The sequence below is a fragment of the Colossoma macropomum genome, unplaced genomic scaffold (genome assembly GCF_904425465.1).
Source record: "Colossoma macropomum unplaced genomic scaffold, Colossoma_macropomum, whole genome shotgun sequence".
Taxonomy (NCBI): domain Eukaryota; kingdom Metazoa; phylum Chordata; class Actinopteri; order Characiformes; family Serrasalmidae; genus Colossoma; species Colossoma macropomum.
Window position 1 is genome coordinate 25,278,931 of NW_023494802.1, and position 22,432 is coordinate 25,301,362.

At 37.7% G+C, this 22,432-nt stretch overlaps 1 protein-coding gene across 1 annotated transcript in view; it reads right to left on the reverse strand.

Moving 5' to 3' along the window:
- The window catches only part of plxna1a (plexin A1a), a 326,999-nt gene that overhangs the window by 59,418 nt on the left and 245,149 nt on the right, over positions 1-22,432 (reverse strand). The window contains 2 exon segments of the mRNA XM_036590727.1: positions 16,507-16,697; positions 18,816-18,912. Of these exon segments, the coding sequence (XP_036446620.1) occupies positions 16,507-16,697; positions 18,816-18,912 (288 nt within the window).

A 22,432-nucleotide genomic window follows, 5' to 3' on the forward strand; every position in this document is an offset into this window, starting at 1 on the left:
ATGATTATGTGGTGGAAATAACTGCATAAGCTCAGAAACACTTCAGAAAACTGCTGTCTGTAAACACAGTTCATCACTGCATCCACAAATGCAAGTTACGACTCTACTATGCAAAGAAAAAAACATATATAAACAGGATCCAGAAACGCCACCACTTTCTCTGGGCCCAAGCTCATTTAGGATGGACTGAGGCAAAGTGAAAAAATGTCCTGTGGTCTGATGAAATCAAAACTTTAAATTCTTTTTGGAAGTTGATGGAAGGATGGTGCATCCGCCTGGCTAAAGAGGAGAGGGACCATCTGGCTTGTTAGTTACAATCCAAAAGCCAGCATCCATGATGGTATGGGGGGCATTAGTGCAGATGGCATGGGTGACTTTCATATCTGTGAAGGCACCATTAATGCTGAACGATATATACAGGTTTTGGAGCAACATGTGCTGCCATACAGAAGACATCTTTTTCAGGGAAAAGGCCTTGCTTATTTCAGCAGGACAATGTCAAACTACATTTTCCACATATTACAACAGCATGGCTCCATAGTAAAAGAGTTCAGGTGTTAAACTGACCTGCCTGCAGTCCAGACCTGTCACTCACTGAAATCATTTGGCACATTATGAAGTGAACAATATGACAAAGGAGTCCCCGAACTGTTGAGCAGCTGAAATCCTGTATCAAGCAGGAATGGGAAAACATTTCACTTTCCAAACTACAGCAATTGTCTCCTCAGTTCCTCAGAGCAAAAGAGACAGACAGAGAGAGAGAGAGAGAATCCTAATTAAATACGCTATTCAAAATGAAATTAGAAGTTTATCCAGACACTAATGTACTACGCCTCAGTTCTCTTTGACAAGAACAGAGGGAGACAGTGAATGTGTGAAAACCAAAAAAGGATAAATAGTGTAGAAAGACAAAAGTTGGTGCAATGTGGTGACTTTATTCAATATGAAACAATGGTGAAACATTTTAATATGTAATACTGCAATAGTGGATTTCATGGCATTGGGGTGGGCAAAATTGCAAACATATAACATGATACACAAAGACACTTTGATGATACACAGCGTGCATCACAATATTTAGTTTTTCTGAGGCTTGATAAATTGGAACAGACACATACTATCAAATGGATGAATATGATGATTTTTATTCAACATTTCACACAATGCACTGCTCTAAATCCAATTTAAAAAGGCTTAACAATGTTCTCCTGAAAATGAAACATGCAATTGGACTGTAATTTGTAATACTGAAAATGTTCACAATATAGTCACATAATATAGAAAAGCATATAGTGATGTAATGTGATGTAATTGATAACAATAATGATAAATATTGACATCCTGCCCACACCTAACATGAATATCACCCACAGAGTAGAGTCATAAAAAAGGCTGGGATACAGTGACAATGCTTTTAAACCACACTGGTATTCAGTCCTCCAAAATAAATTCTCTCTCATCCCTTCAGTGTTATAATTAAATACAGATAACAAGTCATTTCTCCACCTCTCTTCTTTATTAAATATTGCCTTCTTACTCATATACTCTTGCAAACACTTCAAACCAGCCACAACCTATGGTGCTCAAACTCCCTGGCTTAGCTTAGGCTGTAGTTAAAGCCAGGTCAGCTCATCCTGTCTCAGCTGAAAGCAAAAGTCACCCTTCCCTTTCTTTGTCTGTTCTACCTCCTGCATGTCTCCCTCCATTCAGGCTCTGAGCCCTGCTCATATAGAAATAAGCAGAGTGAGAGACAGACGTGAGCTAACGAATTAGCTACTGTGCCACTGCCAATTACCCAGTATCAGGAGTTTATCGCTCTCAGAGACACTGCTGCTGCCTCTCCAGCTCTAGGCTGCAAGTGCTGGCACATAGCGGTATATTAGCATCAACCTGCCACTCAATAGCAATAGAAACACTTGCCTGATACCAACTGTAGTGGACAGAAGGTGTCAGTAAGCTATATACATAAGATGCTGAAAAAAAGGGAGAGTTACAGTTTTGCAGTGCACAGGATACAACTGGGAACATTATGGGACCTTGAAGCTTTATCTTATATGATACATCTGGAGATGATTTTATCCACACTAAAGCTAGATATTACTCCTTTAACTATTCAGTATATAAGAAAACAAAACAAATAAAAGTGACAACCTAAAAAAGACATTTCATTGGAATTTTTCAACTTAAATGTAAATTAACAAAATGTTACATTTAGTTACTGTAGCTGATTTGACTAGCACAAAAACTGGTACTTTGGTGCCAGACTGATACCAACATGAAAAACAACCAAAAAACAAACATGTAAAAGAAATAAAAAACAGTGCTACTAGTATTATATGGCATGGGTTGTACTAAGATAAAGTGGGTTCCACATTCCTGTCTGACTGTGCACGCAGGTAAACTTGCTCAATGATGCAAGAGTTATACAATGTGCCAATAATAATACTATTGTGCCAAATAATACTAATTAGGTGTTATTAACTAAGAAATCAGCAGTGCATTTAATTAAATAAGAAATAAGCAGAATGAAGATATCAAAATACTTTGTTTTTGAGACAGATGAGTGTTACACTGTCTATGTGCAAACAATGTCATTGATCATGTCAAACTGAAAGTAAGGAGGGTCAAATTTAGCCACACATCTTAAAAAAAAAGACTCCTGCTGTGAAGGAGGTTAAGCCAGTCACACACACACATATCTAAGCCACTTATCCTTCTGGGTCGCAGCGGGGTGTTGACGCCTATCCCAGTGGTCACTGGGCGGAAGGCAGGAAACACCCTGGACAGGTCACGAGTCCACACACAGACATATACAATCTCACAGACATTCACACCTAGGGGCAATTGGCCTGACCGCATATCTTTGGACTATGGGAGGAAACACAGAAAGGACCCTGGTCACCCAGCCAGAGAATCAAACCCAGGACCTTCTTGCTGTGAGGCAACAGCGCTACCCACTGCATCACCTCACTGGTTTGAGTTACATATGTAATCATTACACGCTTATGAATCAGTCATATATAAATAGCCCATTTGCCTTTTAGGATTTTTTTTTGTCTGTCCTCCAAGTAGTTCTATCTTTTACAATATATTACTAAAACAAAACTGCTCACTTGAATAATGTAAAAAAAAATATACAATAGTAACAACAACAACGACAACAACAATGAAGTCTGCTGCACTATTGTTTGAAAATATAATATTAGTGGATATTATTTAATATGACTTTTATAAGTTATAAATTATCTTACTGGTTTAAGTTATATGCATAATTGTTACATAAATGTATAAATATTATATAAATATCACGTTTGCCTTTTAGGAAATGTAAATTTTTTTTTGTTTTTGGTGTTACCCAAGTAGTTCTATCTTTTACAATATACTACTGAAACAATATATTACTGAAACTTCAATAAGGCAAAAATATGTATACAAAAAATATAATAAATATAGCCGCAACAAGGCCTAATGCAGTTTGGGCCTTATTTATAGAGAGGATGAAAAATCTAAAGGAAGTCAGATTTTAACAAAAGGCCTTCATATGCCATAATTGTTGAGCAGACGCCTTTAAACATAATACATGCTTTATTTTATGTGTACTAATCTATTGAGCTTTGTAGAACATTTGTCAACATAGCTGTCAAAAATACATGACAAATTTCTGACATAATTGTGTTTGCAAAGTAGTTTGGTTCTCAGTGTTTAAACCTTTGATATGTATGCTATATAGGGGCCTTTGGTCATTAAAGAGCCAAGTGTCAGAATTTGTCATAAGGTCTCCATATGTTATGATTATTGATTGGGGCCTTAAGAAAGATGTTCACCGAGTTTGGTATAGATTGACCTTTTGACCTTTGTATGATAAGCTGTAGTCTTTGAATAAATAAGTCAAAATACTAGATAAGGAGTCCAATTTATGACATAACACGTAATTAAAAAGTTATTCAGGTCAACGAACTGAATCACATGGTACCAACTGTTTATCTGTAGACTTCACAATAACATTGTTATAGCATTTTCAATGATTGTTTTAAGTGTTTTTGAGGGATAAAGTGCCCCCTAAAGTGCTAATACTGTGCTTAAAAGGCAAGATTTTTAAATGACAGACCTTGAGACTTCCACGGTTGTTTTAAGACCACATTTGAGAGGATGCAATTAAAAATGAGAAGTGTGGAGAAATTACATTTACAACACTGATGATTTACTGGAAAACAACAGAGTTTTAAAAGACTTGTATTTGCAAAATTGTCAGGTTCAGTGGAATACAAAACATTCAGAAACGTTCTGTGCCACAAGATAAATGTAGTAAAGCTTACAACCGTATTTGTGCTTGGACTTTGCAACTTGCAGATATTTCTGAACCTGAGACTAGTAGAAAAATGTAGATGACATATATTGCCAATTACTACGGAAAATATGTGGGTGGAGCTAAATACGTCCAGTGGGGGTGTTTATATGGAACAAAAGGATTATGTAGAACCAAGAATTTTGACTGTCGGCCTCACGGTTCTGGAGATATGGGCCAAAACATAAAATGTTCATTTATAGCACCACAATCAGGCCACTTGAGGTCATTTAACTTGCCTGAGTAGTGGGGGAAACGCTACACTTACCCTCCAAATTTGGTGTTTGGATGACTTACAGTGTCTTCTCCACAACCAGTTTGACCTCTGGTCATAGATAGATTTTAAAGAAAGATGTTCTTTTTATTATGATTAAGATCACTAGGTGACATTGTCCATGATGGGGATTTGAGCCCACAACCTTAAACTTCAAAGGCAGATGTTCTCATGGTGAGCCACAAGAGGCCTGTGGCACAGCTGCACTTTTTGAAACAATTTATTGGAAGGGAGCAACAACGACCCACGCATCATTTTAGGACAAAGTAGCAGCATAAACAAATTTCATGTCTCTGGTCATAGAAAGCATGGATTTTTCAAAAAGATATTTTCTTAAGATTAAGATAATTAAGTGCATGTATTTTGAGACAATTTATTGGTACAGAGCAATAAGGAACCAAGCACCATTTGGGAAATGCAATTATTATTGAGTACTATAATTGAAAAATAAATCATAATAGCTTGTCATTTTGTACACTTGTTTAAAATCTGCTTATAATCAGACCATTATTGATGTATTTTTAGCCTTTTAAGGCAGACTAAGCCAGGTCACACCAATTTATTCAAATCTTGCAGCCAAACTGTACTTTAAAGTCTTGATGTTTTTAACAATTATTTCTCTTTGACCATGTCCATTTTCTTTTCAACTGTGAAAATACTGTAAGTTCTTTCTTTTTAAGACTTGTATTTGCACAACTGGCTGACTCGGTGGAATGCATAACATTCAGAAATTATTTTTGCCAAAGGACAAATACAGATTGTTAATTCCATTGATTCAGCATTGAATTTGCAGTTAATGATTTGGCTCCCCCTAGTGGCTAGAAAAAATATAACATCTGACATTGTGAACCAGATTTGCTCAAATCAAATTACATGATTTCCTGTAAAGTTAAGCAAAATACATATATTTGCAAAGTGTTAAGGCTCATTATGATGTATAATATGAAACAACTGTCATGTCTTAATTATATTCTTAGACAGGAATAAATACATTTTAGATTGCTGGCAGCACATTGAGAATTGTAAGAGCCAACTTCAAGCTAAATGTCATATGTTTCCTCAGCTAATTATTGTCAATGTACAAATAAATTTTCACCAACAGAGCATAACTGACAGATTTGTGGTCCCTTGTTTCAGAATAGGCCAGACCGAACTGATTGATCCAAAACTTGCAATAACACTGTGCTTAAAATCAAGACTTTTTTAAATTAATAATTATGGACGTTGACACGTTGATGGTTGTTTTGAGACCAAGTTTGAGCTGATGCAAAAACATCAGTTTTCAAACTCTGATAATTTACAGAAAACAGTAGTTTTTTTTAAAGACTTGTATTTGCAGGCTCGATGGAATACATAAAATTCAGAAATTTTCTTTGCCACAAGATAGATATTGCAAAGCCTACGACTATAAGTATGTTTGAAGTCATAATTTCATTTAATGCTGGCCAGAGAAGATATTACCATTCGTGATTTAGTGGCCAAGATAAAATTAAGTAAAATTTCCGTACTTCCTGTGCAATTTTAGAACATATATATAATTGCAATGTTTTAGATGTTAATGAGATGTGTAATTTGAAACCATTATCTTTTCTGTATTTCAATCATAGAAGGATATAATGTCATTTTAATAAATATGCACTAGATTAAGTATTGTACGGGCTTATGGTGATCAATTTAAATGAAACATTGCATGCTTCCTCTGAAAATGGTTAATGTACATTTTTTTCAAGTTTTGTCACAATCAGATGAAAACAAAACGCCACGCTGAACAGATTTATTGATGTCTTTCGGCCATTCTTTGCAATAAAATCAAGATGTTTAAAATAATTATTTACCTACAGACTCCACAGATGTTTTAAAACCAAATTTGAAGCGATTTGATAAAAATTCACAGACTATCTTAAAAAGCTTATTTTTCAAACATTGAACAATTGCAGAAAAATGTTTAATATTTTAATATTAATATTTTATAAAAGGTCAGATTCAGTGTAAGGCATGATATAAAGTGATTTACTTTTAAAATTTTTAAGATTTATTGTAGTTTATGACGTATAGCGCCACCTCATGGCCAATTGAGGTCAAACTTTATAAGCTATAAGAGATTTCCTTTGTGGACACATCAGTTTGTGTGACAACTGGTTAATTCTAAGTCCTACAAATGCCAGTTGAAAGCTTATTGGCCAATGGCAGCCATATTTATCCAATGATTAAGTTGTCCCTTAGGTGTTGCTTATAAAGTAGACCATTGATGCATCATCCAAAGTTTCAGCTCAATTGGCCAAGTGGTTGCTGAGAAACACATTTTTGGTTGTTGTAGCACCTCTGTTCAGCAATCAGAAAAACTCTTGGTGGGCTTCCACAACATCATGTGGTGTATAGGCCTGTTAAGTTTCATGAGAACTGGCCAAAGCATTCCAGATCTGTATCCATTTATGTGAATTAAGCTAAACTGAGGGGGGCTTATTTGGCACGTGGCAGCCATACTCTTTACAAATATCCACATTTTTAAAATAATTCTTAATTTTAAAAAAAATTCAAACATAATTCTTAATTCTTATTTTTAAAAAAATCTTTAAAATAATTCTTAATAATTTTGATTTGGTAACTTTGGCTGCAAATTACCTTAAAATTCTGCAGTTACCGGACTTTATCTTTGACATGTTCAAAGTATAAAAGACATTAAACCAAAGGTTTCTGGTTTCTGTGGTCTACTTGTTGATAACAGGCATTTTATAAATTGATTTTATAAATTGACATTTTTTTATAAATTATTTATGGGTCATCTAGGTGGGGTTCAAATATAGTAACTTAATGAATCGATTTGCCAGCTTTGGCTGTAAATGACCTTTACAGGCAGCAGTAGAATGACTAAAACAAACAGTATGGAAACTAGAGCGGAAATGGAAACCACATATGAAAAATTCCAATCTGGATTCAGGCCACATCACAGCACTGAGACAGCTCTAGTTAAGAAAACAAATGATCATCTTCTTGCCTCTGATCAAGGCTACATATCCCTGTTGGTGCTACTTGACCTCAGCGCAGCTTTCGATAAAATAGACCACAATATTCTCCTAGAAAGGTTAGAAAACATGGTTGGAATCACAGGGACATCCCTATCGTGGTTCAAATCTTACTTAACGGAACATTATCAGTTCATAAAGGTAAATGATTTAAGATTGTAGAAAAAGCTGTAGCCCAACAACTTAGTTCATATCTACATAAGAACCACACATATGAAAAATTCCAGTCTGGATTCAGGCCACATCACAGCACTGAGACAGCTCTAGTTAAGATAACAAATGATCTTCTTCTTGCCTCTGATCAAGGCTACATATCCCTGTTGGTGCTACTGGACCTCAGCGCAGCTTTCGATACGATAGACCACAATATTCTCCTAGAAAGGTTAGAAAACATGGTTGGAATCACAGGGACATCCCTATCGTGGTTCAAATCTTACTTAACAGAACGTTATCAGTTCGTAAAGGTAAATGATTTATCTTCCAATTATTCAAAAGTAAGATTTGGAATTCCGCAAGGCTCTATTTTAGGACCACTATTTTCTTTACATTATACATGTTACCGTTAGGCACAGTTATAAGTAACCATGGCATTAACTTTCAGTGTTACGCAGACGATACGCAATTGTACATATCAGCCAAGCCTGATGACAAATACAGGTTAAAGAAAATAGAGGACAGTGTAAAAGACGTGAAAGGCTGGATGTTGTGTAGCTTCCTCCTTCTAAACAGTAACAAAACAGAGGTTCTTTCTGGGTCCAAAAGTGGCAAGAAATAAATTAGGAGATTTAATTTTAAATCTCGCTGACTTTCCAGTTATACCTGGTTCAGCAGCAAAAAATCTTGCCGCCATAATTGATCCAGATTTATCATTCGATCAACACATAGGCATTATCACTAGGACAGCTTTTTTACATCTTCGCAACATCGCCAAAATAAGAAATGCCTTATCCCTGCATGATGCAGAAACATTAGTACATGCCTTTATTACTTCAAGGCTAGACTACTGTAACGCACTACTGTCAGCATGCACCAGCAGGAATTTAAGTAAACTTCAACTAGTTCAAAATGCTGCAGCCAGGGTCCTCACTAAAACTAGAAAATTTGATCATATCAGTCCAGTTCTATCATCACTTCATTGGCTGCCTGTTAAATTCCGTATTGATTACAAAATTCTTTTATTGATGTATAAAGCCCTACATGGGCTCGCTCCTGAGTACCTGCAAGACCTTATTTCCCATTACGAGCCACCATGATTACTCAGATCACAGAGTGCTGGCTTTTTAATAGTTCCCAGAATTCAGAAGGTTTCAGCTGGGGGAAGAGCCTTTTCTTATAAAGCCCCCAAACTCTGGAATGATCTTCCAGAAAATGTTCGGGACTCAGACTCAGTCGCAATCTTCAAATCTAGGCTGAAAACTCACTTGTTTAGTTTAGCTTTTGGTAGTTAATGATCCCCCTTAGATAAAGGCAGCAGATCCAGGGGTCCATGGACACAGGGAATTATAGTAAACTGAGACGCTGGTGCTGTCGTCCCGCCACTCGCACGTGATCACTCAGGTTTGTGGACGGTGGAGTGGAGGGATGCCAAATTGTTTCAGGGTGCTCCCGTGTCTGTGTGTCCTTTTGGTTCTCTCCTTTTAGTTAAGCTGTTATAGTCAGATCTGCCAGAGTCATTAGCCACACTTTGGAAATGTTCACATTCTCTGTTTTACATACACCCAAACAGAACAAATCTAATTCCATCTCCCTACCTTTTTCCGAGTAAACAACTGCCCACCTGTCTGGCCGGACACTGATGGATGATTGTCTGTTGAGCTCTCCTGCTAACCGCTTCAGACCAGTTGCCCATGCCCCAGTCACTGCCACTTGCCCAGGACTAGCTGCCCATCCTACATTGAAGTTTTCATGGACTCCTAACTATTACTGCCACTACTATTAATATTAGTAGTATAATAATTTTGTAGGTAGTTTGACCAGAGGAGGATGGGTCCCCCTTTGTGAGCCTTGGTTCCTCCCAAGGTTTCTTCCCCAGCTCTGAGGGAGTTTTTCCTTGCCACTGTCGCCGCTGGCTTGCTCACCTGGAGGATTTACATTTCTTGTTAAAACTTTGTCTTTAATGGATTTCTGTGAAGCTGCTTTGTGACATCAGTTGTAAAAAGTGCTATACAAATAAATTTGACTTGACTTGACTTCTTTGGTTTGTATATAGTATGACAGACATGAAACCATTATCTTGCTTTTTTGGAATATAGGTACTATTTGGGTGGTGGATCATTCTCAGCACTGCAGTAACACCGATGTGGTGGTGGTGTGTTAGTGTGTGTTGTGCTGATCTGAGTGGATCAGACACAGCAGTGCTGCTGGAGTTTTTAAACACCTCAGTGTCACTGCTGGACTGAGAATAGTCCACCAACCAAAAATATCCAGCCAACAGCATCCTGTGGGCAGTGTCCTGTGACCACTCATGAAGGACTAGAGCATGACCAACACAAACTGTGTAGCAGCAGATGAGCTATCGTCTCAGACTTTACATCTACAAGGTGGAGTGACAAGGTAGGAGTGTCTAATAGAGTGGACAGTGAGTGGACACAGTGTTTAAAAACTCCAGCAGCACTGCTATGTCTGACCCACTCGTACCAGCACAACACACACTAACACACCACCACCACCACGTCAGTGTTACTGCAGTGCTGAGAATGATCCACCACCCAAATAGTACCTGCTCTGTGAGGGTCCATGGGGGTCCTGACCACTGAAGAACAGGGTAAAATTTGCAAATATTTGTGGACGTATGTTAGTAAGGGGCGCTAAAACAATTATTTCGCATGTTGAATATATTGCAAATCCATCATATTATAAATTAATAATTTCTAATACTTATTCCAAAAAACATTACTTTAGTGTGTCACACTTTGCACAAACCAAAGATGAAGTCATTTTACTGCAACATGTAAAAGTCATTTATAGCCAAAGTAGCCAAATCGGTTCATTAACTTGGTAGTAATTTGCAGCCTATATAATAGACTCATTAGTCATATTGAACGATTACAATTATTACCAATAAATATACCACAAAAACAGTAGATCCTCGTTTAAAATCCATCAGACTATGTACAAACCAAATATGAAGTCATTTTACTGTAGCATTCTGAAGTAACTGGCAGCCAAACTTATCAAATCAGTTAATTTGTACCCCATCTGACTGACTCATGAGACAAATTAAACACATCCTAATATGACCATTACCAATAAGAAGACAAAAAACCCAGCACATTTTGCTTTAAAGTCTGTCATTCTATGCACATATCAAAGATAAAGTCCATTTACTGCAGCATATTAAAGAAATTGCCAAAGTTACCAAATCAGTTCATTTGTACCCCAACTAAGTGACTCATGAGTAAATCTCAACACATTATAAAATGACCATTACCAACAAGTAGACCAAAAAAACTGCATACTGTGGTTTCAATATCTGTCATACTATAAAAATATCAATGAGGTCCATTTACTACAGCATTTTAAAGTTAACGGCAGCCAAATTTACCAAATCAGTTCATTGAGTTCAGCATATTGTTTTGCACTCTGATTAATTAGAATTCTAATTAGAGTTCCACAGAGATTTGAAGGCTTTAAAATCGGTCAATCACGATTAAACTTCATATGTATGCTTGAAATTTTAGTGATGTACACGAGGAGGGTAGCAAAATAACAATGTTGGGCCTACCTGCGAAGAAAGCTTGGCAAATAGCCGCTTCCAGCTATATTTAGGGTTCAAGCACACAGTGCGTAGAACCCTATTGGAATTGTCAAGATTTTTTTTTTACTTTTTTTTTTTCCCTAACACAATCTGGCCAGACCAAACCGTAGGTCGTAAAGACATGAAACCTTGGGTCAAGCCAAACTAATTTGCAATTTGGAACTTCTTGCTCCGCCTACTTAGATTTTATGCATAATTGCATAATATGTGAAGCCTACTTTTGCAAACTAGTCCCAGGGTCTCCACCCGATCCTCGTGTAATTGGTGTCAAAAGATTCAGAAGAGCCTCAAACATAATAATTGTGATAATTGTAACTGTAATAATTTTTTAAATTTTTTTTTAACTCGAGACTCCATCAAAATTTTTTTTAACTTGACAGGCTTATTCAGGATTAGATTCTGAGGTAGCCTATAAATTTGGTGTGCCTATTAGGGGCGCAGTAACTGCTAAATAACTGTTTCTCAGCAACTGTACATCTAATGAAGCTGAAATATTGCAAGTAGAATTTATTAAACAGATTTTAACGGAATATCTAAGGACAATCTGATATGCTGAAATTTATAGTTGTCCTTAGCCTATCTGCTTTCAGCAGGCATCTGAACATTGACCAATCGTTTTGAAACCTGAATGGTGTCTCCATGCAGGCACTTTCTAACAACCAGTAAAGCTTCAAATGATTTGGCCACTGGGAGTGCTATTCATGAAAATCAAGTAATTATTAAAGCAAGTCTTAGCACCAATCCAGCAGCGCCCTTCTTCTCAAGCTGGGGCTGAATCTCAAATGGCTCCCGGCTTCCTAAATAGTGAACTATGTAGGAATTTAAATACTGGATCCTGCACCCCAATGGTGCAAAATATAGCTGAGAAATAGTCATTTGGGATTCAGTCACATCCATACTCAGAAATGTGATGCACTATTTGGCTGTAAAGGCTAGAATTTCTTAACTTTCATAGTTAGCATACTATTAGGGAGTATGGAGCTATGAAACTGCTATTCATTACTATCCATTACCACATTTCTACAAATGTGAAAAAGACACATTTTGAACTAGTGCTCAAAGTACTCAAACTGGCCTTTAAGTAAAAGATGGAGTCTGTAAGTAAATAATTATCAAACAAAGTTGACTTTTTAAAACAGGGTATCTGCAACATGTCAATCAATCCATCATTAAGGTTTTTACAACTCCATTATCTGCAACTTCCAAAAACATTTTCTTATTGAGACCTGGTACAGACATACAGAATCATACACTGAGGAAGCCTGACAATTGTGGTCTAAATCACCCTCATGGGGGCACGACACTATGGAATCCTATATAAATTACCTAAAATTAACATCTCTCTTGCTCAGTTTAAATTAAAGTAAAAGGTGACAAATGATTAATTTACATACATTTTCAGGACAGTAGTGCAATGATAAGAATGCATTGTTAGAAGCTTGGTACACCTGCTCAATGCCTAATTCTGAATCACCATGCAGTTCAGTGTACAAATGTTAATAGAGGGCACTAAAATAATAATTCCACATGTTGAACATATTTGCATATTCATCACATTATAAAAAATTTCCAATACATGTTCCAAAAAAATAGATATTGCTTTAGAGTCTGTCATATAATGCACAAACCAGTCATTGTACGGCAGTATGTAAAAGTCATTTCCGGCTAAAGTTACCAAATCAGTTTATCATGTTTGTAATTTAACCCCATCTAATTGACTCATGAGTGAAACTGAACACATTATAAAATGATAATTACAACAGAACAACTGCACATTTTGTTTGAAGTCTGTCATACTATGAACATATCAAAAATGTCCAGCTGCCGCAGCACTTTGAAGTAAGCGGCAGTGAAAGTTATCAAAACACTTCATTTCTAACCCATCTGATTCACTTGTGAGTCAATTTCAACATATTATAAAATGGGTATTACAAAGGAGTAGACCAAAAAACAGCAAACTGTGGTTTAAAATTTGCCTTGCTATGAACATTTCATGATGTCTACTTTTTTTTTTTACTAATAAAGCACAAGCAATGGATTTTCATTTAATGTCTGTCACACTATGCACCAAACAAAGATGAAGTTCTTTTACTGCAGCATTCAAAAAGCAGCCAAAGTTACCATAAAAGTTCATTAATTTGATCATTTGCACTCCATCCAATTGACTAATGAGCCAAAAAATGTTATGCAACATGTGCTGCTACTTTGTTCTATCATGGTTTAGGTTATATGAGATTGATATCACATCCAGAAAAAAGGCTAATCAGTGTTCAGTAGGCCTTTGAACTGGCCAATCACCATGAAACCTCAAATGTATGTACAAAACTTTGCTGGCATGTACCCAAGGGGGGTCGTTGCTATAACAGCAATGTTGGGCTAACGTTGAGCAAAAGAAATTTCACCTTTAGTCATGCACTTTTGACATTTATGTTGACAATCTTTAAAATGTTTTACAAAGCTCAATAGATCAGTACAAATGAAATGAAACGTATCATATTTAAAGACCACAGCTCAACAGCTATGGCAGATGAATGCCTTTTGATAAACTCTGACTTTTTCTGACTTCCCTTAGGTGCATGGATCCCTAAAACTGATTGGGGAGAAGACACCGTAAGTCATCCAAACACCGAACTTGGAGGGTAGGTGTAATATCCCACCCACTAATATCCCACTCATTAGCCATGAGGTGGCACTGTACAACATAAACAACAATAAACTACAATTCTGAGGAAGCATGCAATGTTTCATTTAAATTGATTTCCATAGGCCCCTACAATACTTAATCTAGTGCATATTTATTAAAATGTCATTATATTTTTCTATGATTGAAAAAAAGACAATGTTTTCAAACTATACATCTTATTAACATCTAAAACTTTGCAATTATATGTATGTTCCAAATTGCACATGAAATATGGAAAATTTAATTAAACCCATATTTGTCACAGAATCAGGAGTGGCAATATATTTTCCAGCCAAAAAAGGGAGCTTCAGTATTAAATGCAAATTACAACTTCAAATTTACATACTTTAAAATATATTTCTTGTGGCACAGAAATTTCCTGAGTTTAATGTATTGCACTGAACCTGACAATTTTGAAAATACAAGTCTTTCGAAAAACTCTATTGTTTTTCTGTAAATCATCAGAGTTTGAAAAGTGATTTTTCCATTCTTTTGCTGGATTTTTACTGCATCGTTTACTGCAAGTCTCAAGGTCAATAATTATTAGAAGATTTTGCCTTTTACGCACAGTATTACTGCAAGTTATGAATCAATCAGTTCAGCCTAGCCTATCCTGACAGAAGGGACCATAATTCTGTCAGTGATCTTCTGATTGTGACCAAATTTGATATGTACACTGACAATAATCAGCTGAATAAACGTTCTCTTACAATGCTCAATGTACTGCCAACAATCTAATGAGCCTTAACACTTTGCAAATATATGTATGTCACTTAACTTTACAGGAAACATTGTAATTTGATTTGAGCAAATTAACTGCAAATGACAATGCTGAATAAATGAATGAAATATACAATCAGTGGGAAGCTTTACTGCATTTGTCTTTTGGTAAAGAGCATTTCTGAATGTTATGCATTCCACTGAGTCAGCCAATTGTGCCAACACAAGTCTTAAAAATAAAAAAAAATACAGTATTTGCACAGTTGAAAACAGAAGGAAAATGTCTGATTATAACCAAAACAAATGTACAAAATGACAAACTGGGGGCATATTATGATTTATTTTCAAATATAGTACTCAAATAATCAAATAATAATCACAATAAAAGCAAGTTTGGAACTGGTTCCTAAAATGGTGCTTAGTTCCTTATTGCTCAATAAAAAAAATAAAAAGCAGCAATGCTGTGGCCTCTTAGCCTCTTGTGACTCACCATGAAAACAGGCACCTATGAAGACTAGGTCATGGGTTTAGTTCCCCATCACAAATGTTGGACGATGCTGTACAAATTGTAGTGAACATACACTTAATTATCTTAATAATAAGAAAAGGAGATCTTTCTTCAAAATTCAACAATTTGCTGCCTTCTATGACCAGAGACATGAAATCTGTTTATGCTGCTACTTTGTCCTAGAATGGTGCATGGTTCCTTGTTGCTTGGACCCCTATGATTGCTGCTTGTGGCTATGTTTCTTTTTCTTCTTCTTTTACTCCGCTAAAATGAATCCTGCAAACCAAACCATAAGTCATACAGACATGAAACTTGGTCAATAGGTAGTAGTCCCTCCTGCTACTCAGGCACATGAGCTCAGCCTGATTGGCCAGATGGTGGCAGCATAGCGAATTTTAAAATTGTTTGGGTCATTTCTCTTGCACCGTATGTCACAGAAACGAAATTCTTTTTTCAACCACTTAGTTGTCTCACTGGCCCGAAAATGTCAAAAGAACTCTGCCCTGAAAGATTTTACGATAATTTGCATTTTATGCAAAATCACACACATTTTTGAACACGAAGTTGCTCCTGCGAAATAAATGGAAATTATCCAAATTTTCTCTTTTTTTATTCTGTCTCTATGACATACAGTGTAGGAGATATGACCCAAAAAGTTTGAAGCTTCGCTATAGTGCCACCATCTGGCTGATCGGGCTGAGCCCAAGCACTTGAGTAGTGGCGGGGACTACTACCTATTGACAATGTTTCATATTTGTACGAGTTACGGTTTGGTCTACACAATTCGTTTTAGGGCAGAAAAAAGAAGAAGAAGGGTTAGAATATGGACCAGGGTTAGTGCTAGGACCAGGGTGAGGGTTGGGTTTAGGTTTTGGGTTGAGTTTAATGTTAGGAATAGAGCCAGGATTAGAATTAAAGAAAATTATGGTCAATTGAGTAGATATTTAGTTAAATGTAACTCTAAAGTAAATTAAGTATCTACAAAGCATCTAAAGTTTTATTGCAGTATCTAATCACGTTTTGAGAATCGTGTAATTTCACTGGTATCGGCATTGATGGGATGCAGAATATATTGGGTGAAAAATTTCTTGCCATAAATGGGAAATTTTCATTTTTATTACTGGGTTGTAGTTGAATACTGAAATTGCAGCTTATAATTACTACAAATTGTCGCTTTCACATTTTGACACTCTCACCTTTGTGATTTTGGGATGTGTACATCGACTGTTGCCAGCACTGGGGTGCATCCAGGTGCTCTCTGGTGGAGCACACTCCTGCTTAAGGGAGCACTTCTTCTCTTGAACACACCAGCCACAGTCAAAGCGTGAGTCAGCCTTTAGACACATCCCACAGCTGTCCCTCAGAGCATAGCATTTATATAGGTGCGCTATGGAGAGGCAAAGACATGAAGCTTGACCTGTTATGCTGAACAAAAAAGCTGCAGCATCAATTTACAACACACAAATAATAACAAAAAAAAGGAAACACAGAGGATAGAAAAGAGGATGTTTCAAAGCGTAGCAACCACTTACAGATAGGGATGGCAACAAGACCTCCACTTGCTGAAGAAGGGGTTGGAGATACACACAGTGGGTTAAGTTCACAGTTCTTACCAGTGATAACAAAAGCATGGAGTAATTAGATATTAAGATCTAATCCATAGCTCACTGAGGGGGTATTCCACTAAGATTTTTTAAATAGCTTTACATTGTTGCCATTAAAAGAATGTAAACGTTATTAACTGTGAATCTCATCATATTATTAAATATACAGTTACATAAGTATTTCTGAACAGTATAGGGAATCTAAAGTCATAACTTTCAACTTCTTAGGAAAAAATGAGGATGACTCCTTGAAAATCCTGTTCAGAACATATAAATCATCTTGAAAACATGGTCAGCCTTTCCAAGACTGACTGAAAAGCTGGCCCAGACTGACTGAAGACAGAAGACAACTTGCTTCTAAAGGACAAGAGACTTGGCCTTTTCATTTCTGTGCTTGTATTAAATAGAGAGGGAAAGATGGCATCTCTCATGAGGCTCCTGTCCCTTTGCACTTCAGGGAAGCGGGAGAACGTGCTGTTGCCTGGTTGCATTAGACGGCCCTGAGACTTCAAAGGAAACAGCATATTCATCCGCTGCAGCCTAGTGCTAATCTGATTAGCAAGCAGCACTGGGCTAATTAAACTGAACCAAATGAATGATTTAATTACATTAACATTTCCACTTTACACCAGCCAATTTGGAAAAGATGGATAAATCTATAATCTTTTACAAAGAGAGCAGAGGGAGGGGAAGAAGGATGAGATGGAGGGAAGGAGGAGTGTGAAAAGAGGAGAGAGAGAGAGCGAGAGAGAGAGAGAGGAGGAGGAGGAAAGGGATGATAAGAAGTGAAGAAGCATGACACCTTATTATGCAGGCTGTGGATAGTTTAAATTTCACACAGGTTAGCAATGGTGTTAAGCATCTGGTTTATCACAATGTTAACCTCTATTTTATAGAGCAATCATGAATGACTTACTAAAATGTGATGATGAAGAAAGTATGTTCTGAATTGAACTACAAAAAACATATTTTGACATATAAGCAGCAAAACCATGTGGTCTACACCTTTTATATTTCTCTGCTTCTTCTCTTAAATATTACTTTTCTTTTCCCTCTCTAGAAAGTCAAAGCAGCACTCCAACACAATAACACCTTCAGCAAGATCAGGAAAGGTCATGACTTTTTTGGGGTTGTAACTGTGTTATGATGGCCATCACTGCAGGAGATTATAACTGAGATCCATAACTATATCTCAAGACATTTCCATGGCCTTTTTACAATAATCTAATAGCCATGTGATATATAACCTCTCTACCTCTTTCAATATTTTATTTTGTTTGGTCATCTTGTTTATGATGACCATGCCTTTATTAACCTCATAGCCCTATTTTCTATGACCGCTCCACCTTTTATTTACCATTGGAGGAGCATTGCTCTGGTCTGGTGTCATTTAGCTGTGGTGAACTGCATTGGCATCGCAGAGCGAGACAGATAAGTGTTACTGAACTCAGCAGGCCCTGGTGAGAGCAGTAGCCATGTGTAACACATCTCTAAATCGTTTTCAACAGCGTTCTGAGGAGAGGCACATCTTCTCACTACCATTTTAAGCAAACTGAAATAATGGAACACATACAGAAACAGAAAGAAGGCTCGAAGGTAAGAAAAAAATGGAACAAAAAAGGTCTGTGCATGGGGCCGTGATCTTGGAGGAGAAACCAAAGAAAAACAGAAACCAAAAATACTTTGTGGCTACATGCAAAACGGAGGGTTATTGGCACGCTTAAGTGACTTGTTCCAGGTGTATCATGGAGAGTGAGTAAAGTGCTCTTTGGTAACAAGGTTGGTCATCCCAATATTCAACATTCACTTTGCGCAATTTGAGTAAAGAAGAAATGAGTAAGTATGATGCTATATGCCCTTGGATGTTACATTGATGGAGAAGAAAAGGAAAATAATCATACCTTTAATATTGTGAGGGTTGTCGATGACATAGTCTCCATTCCACACCACTGACAGGTCCACAGGCAAATCACTGATGCCACTGCCTTCATAGTCATACTGCAAAAACAAGGTAAATGAGGTTACGAAGGCAATCTAGTATTTTATTTGAATCTACCTAAACATTATTTCTAACTCAACAAAGGCTGACATTATTTTGCTTAATAACTTGATCTAGTGATGCAGCCTAATTAAAATCGGACCATTTGTCAGTTATTCATTACATTTTTTTCTGTGACTCTTACTTTACCTACTTTATCACATTTTTCAAGATGATTTTTTTTTTTAATTCTCCTACTAGGCTCTCTTAGAGTAAGAAACAGTAGCCAGTAGGGGCCTATGTGCTTGAAAAGATAAACTTGATTCCATTCCCTTCCACTGCACATCTCCAGCTTTGGCCTATTGCAAACACCAGGACATAAATGAAACATGCTGGCTTATCTTCAGCACTACATGGAATTATTGCCATTTGAGTGCGTACGTCAGAGAGGGCCTGTGTGCAAATGGGGCACTTCTGGTGTCAGCATTCTCATCACGTAGTGTGAAGGAGATCAATATGTGGAAAAGGAGGGACGGAAAGAGTACTCACTGCACCCTGACAAGCAGTATAGCCTCCTTACTGTAGCCTCCCTCATTCAGCCTGCAGCCTGGCAACTATTCCCTCTGCATTGCACTGCCTCCCACAAACTGCTGCTCTAGGCATATCTGCCCTTGGAGCTCCAGAAAAACACACCTTACTGTACATATATAAAGGGTCTATTGTAGGCATGCACTAATGAGCCAGAGACTGGCTACAGACTGTGCCCAGGCCACAACCTTTGCATCAGTTGTAGAAGCAGCTCAACTGGAAGGCTAATGCTAATAGTACTACAAATATACATTATATGGCCAAAGGTATGAGGAAAACACTCATAATGAATATGTTCAGGAGTTTCAGCCACAGCCAATGCTAGCAGGTGTACAAAATCATGAACAAAACCTTTATAGACAAACACTGGTAGCAGAATGGGTCTGAAGAGATCAATAGCTTTATACATGGCACTGTCATAGGATGCCATTTTTGCCACACGTCAGAAATTTCTACCCTGCTAGATCTGCCACAGTCAACTGTAAGCGCTATTATTGTGAAATGGAAGCTTTTAGGAACAACAGCAGCTCAGCCACAAAATGGTAGACCATGCACAGAGTGTAGAATCACGTTTCACTATCTGGCAGTCTCACTTATGAATCTGAGATTGGAAGATGCTAGGAGAATGCTACTTACCAGAATGCATTGCACCAATAGTAAAGTTTGACAGAGGAGGGATAATGGTCTGGGGTTGTTTTTCAGGGTTTGAGCAAACTCCCTAGTTTTTGTGAAAGGTGATGTTAATGCTACAGTATATAAATATATTTGAGACAATTATATGTTTCCAACTTTAACTTTAATGGTTGTAAAAAGCCAATGCTGTAGTTTGGTTCAGTTTCAATGATGAATTGAACCAGGGGTTTGATCTATCTCTGATTCTCACATTTTTATAGGGGCCATACAGATCATTTAAAAAGGCTTGATCAGTAAAATGTTTAAAATTTCTTCTAACCACAATCCGAGAGCCTGACTTTATCAAACTAATGCTTGTATTGCATCCGATAGGGCAGTGGTCACTAAAACCAGGGTTAAAGACACCTATAGAAGTAATTTTTCCAGGTCTGTTGGATAAAATTAAGTCTATTAGTGTTGACTTGCTGGGATCATCAGTTAGGTCGTGTTGGCTCTGTAATTAGTTGCATTAGACATAGATTTCCACATACTTCCTTCAGGTGATTGGATGCATTAGTTAACCAATTTAAGTTAAATCACCTAGGATTAGCATTTCTGAGTTCATGTATGGATTTAAAAGCTCAGCTAAGTCATCAACCGTGTGAGAGGGTGCGGAAGGAGGTCTATAGATCCCAGCTACCATGAAACTGTTATTGCGTCCTATGCACACTTTTAGGGCTAAGAACTCTAAGAAACATTTATCTTTGGATAATGAGATAAGAGTTTTTACTTAAATAACAGATTTGGTGTAAATAGCCACTCCACCGCCCCTTGCGTTCCTGTCAGCTCTGTGTAGAATATAACCAGAATTTTGTTGTAAGCATTGGTTTCGGGATCTGTGACGTGATTTGGGGATGGAGGGGTAACAGGGATGGCTTAATGCTGATAAGATTAGCTGGGCTAATAAAGTAGTTGCCTCTCCGCTTTATTCCCTTGTCTGAATGTCCAATCCTAGGTTGAGTACTACTGACTACGGAGATAGCTGAATAATTATTTCTAATTTCAGGTAGTCATTTCAGGTTAAGAACAGAGTAAAACACATTGTGACTTAAAATCTGCGAGCCAAGCCCGCTGGGGTGAATCCCATCGTTCCTATAAAAGGATGGACAGTTCCAGAAAAGATTAAAATTGTCGATAAAACATAATTTATTCACTAGACAAGCTTCCTGGAGCCAGCTGTGCAGGTTTAACAAGCGGCTAAAACAACCACTGCCTCTTCCCAGGGAGGGGATTGGACCAGAGATAAAAATCCAGTTTTTGTGGGCATTAAATAGCTGTGAAAAGTCTTTCTTCAGGAGCTCAGTTTTTTTGCCTTTGATGTTGTTACAGCCAACGTGTATAATCACATTGTGAACATTTGCATGTTGCATGAGGTGGCTAGGAAGTTGCTGTGTAATGTCATTTACCTTGGCACCTGAGAAGGAGTATGTGATTGCTGAGTCTCTGTTTACATGTTTAATGATATCAATGTACATGGTGGAGACTGCCGCATGAGCGGCGAGGACCAGTGAGAAGGCAGTGTCTCAGCATTCAGAGATGGTATCCGGCAAGAAGGTCATGCGACGGCGCCCAACGTTGGGATCTGACGAAGAGGCCTTGCATCCAGCAGCGCGGACCGGTGGGAACGCCATGTCGAGGAAGCCCACGGTGGTGAAGCGTCCTCAAGCTCCTCCAAGGTGGAGAATCTGTTGCTCAGGGGGATATTACGAGGCCGAGTGCCCACTGCCACGCGAGTTCCTGCAGGCCAACACTTCACGGCTCCGTCTGGTAAGGCGTGGAGCAGCTCATCACCTTGCATCCCGCACCAAGTCGAGGCCAGGGATCTTCGAGCTGTGACGAGGCTGCGTCCACCCCAGTTACTGAAGTCAGGACCTGAGCAGTAGCTAGCCTTGAGTCTAGTAGGTTCTCATCCTCCTTGATTTGGTGAAGAAGCGTGATTCTGTCCTCCAACTCTGCTATCTTTTGAGATAGACGGGTACAGCTTTCGCAACCATGCAGAGAGGAGAGTATAGGCATGGTGAAAAACAACCAGTACAAAAATAAAAATAAAAACAAAACAGATTAGCTTAGCAAGCTCTGTCGCTCGCTGTGACGTGCTCGCTCTGTCATGCTCTCTCTGTTGCTCGCTATGACATGCTCGAACTTTGTGGCAACAGTTTGGGGAAGGCCCAACAGTTTGGGAAAGGCCCATGGTTTTGGAATGGATGTCCAACCAGTTCATACAGGTGTGATGGTCACATTTGGCCATATAAAGTTAAAAAGGCTAAAGCAAAAACCATT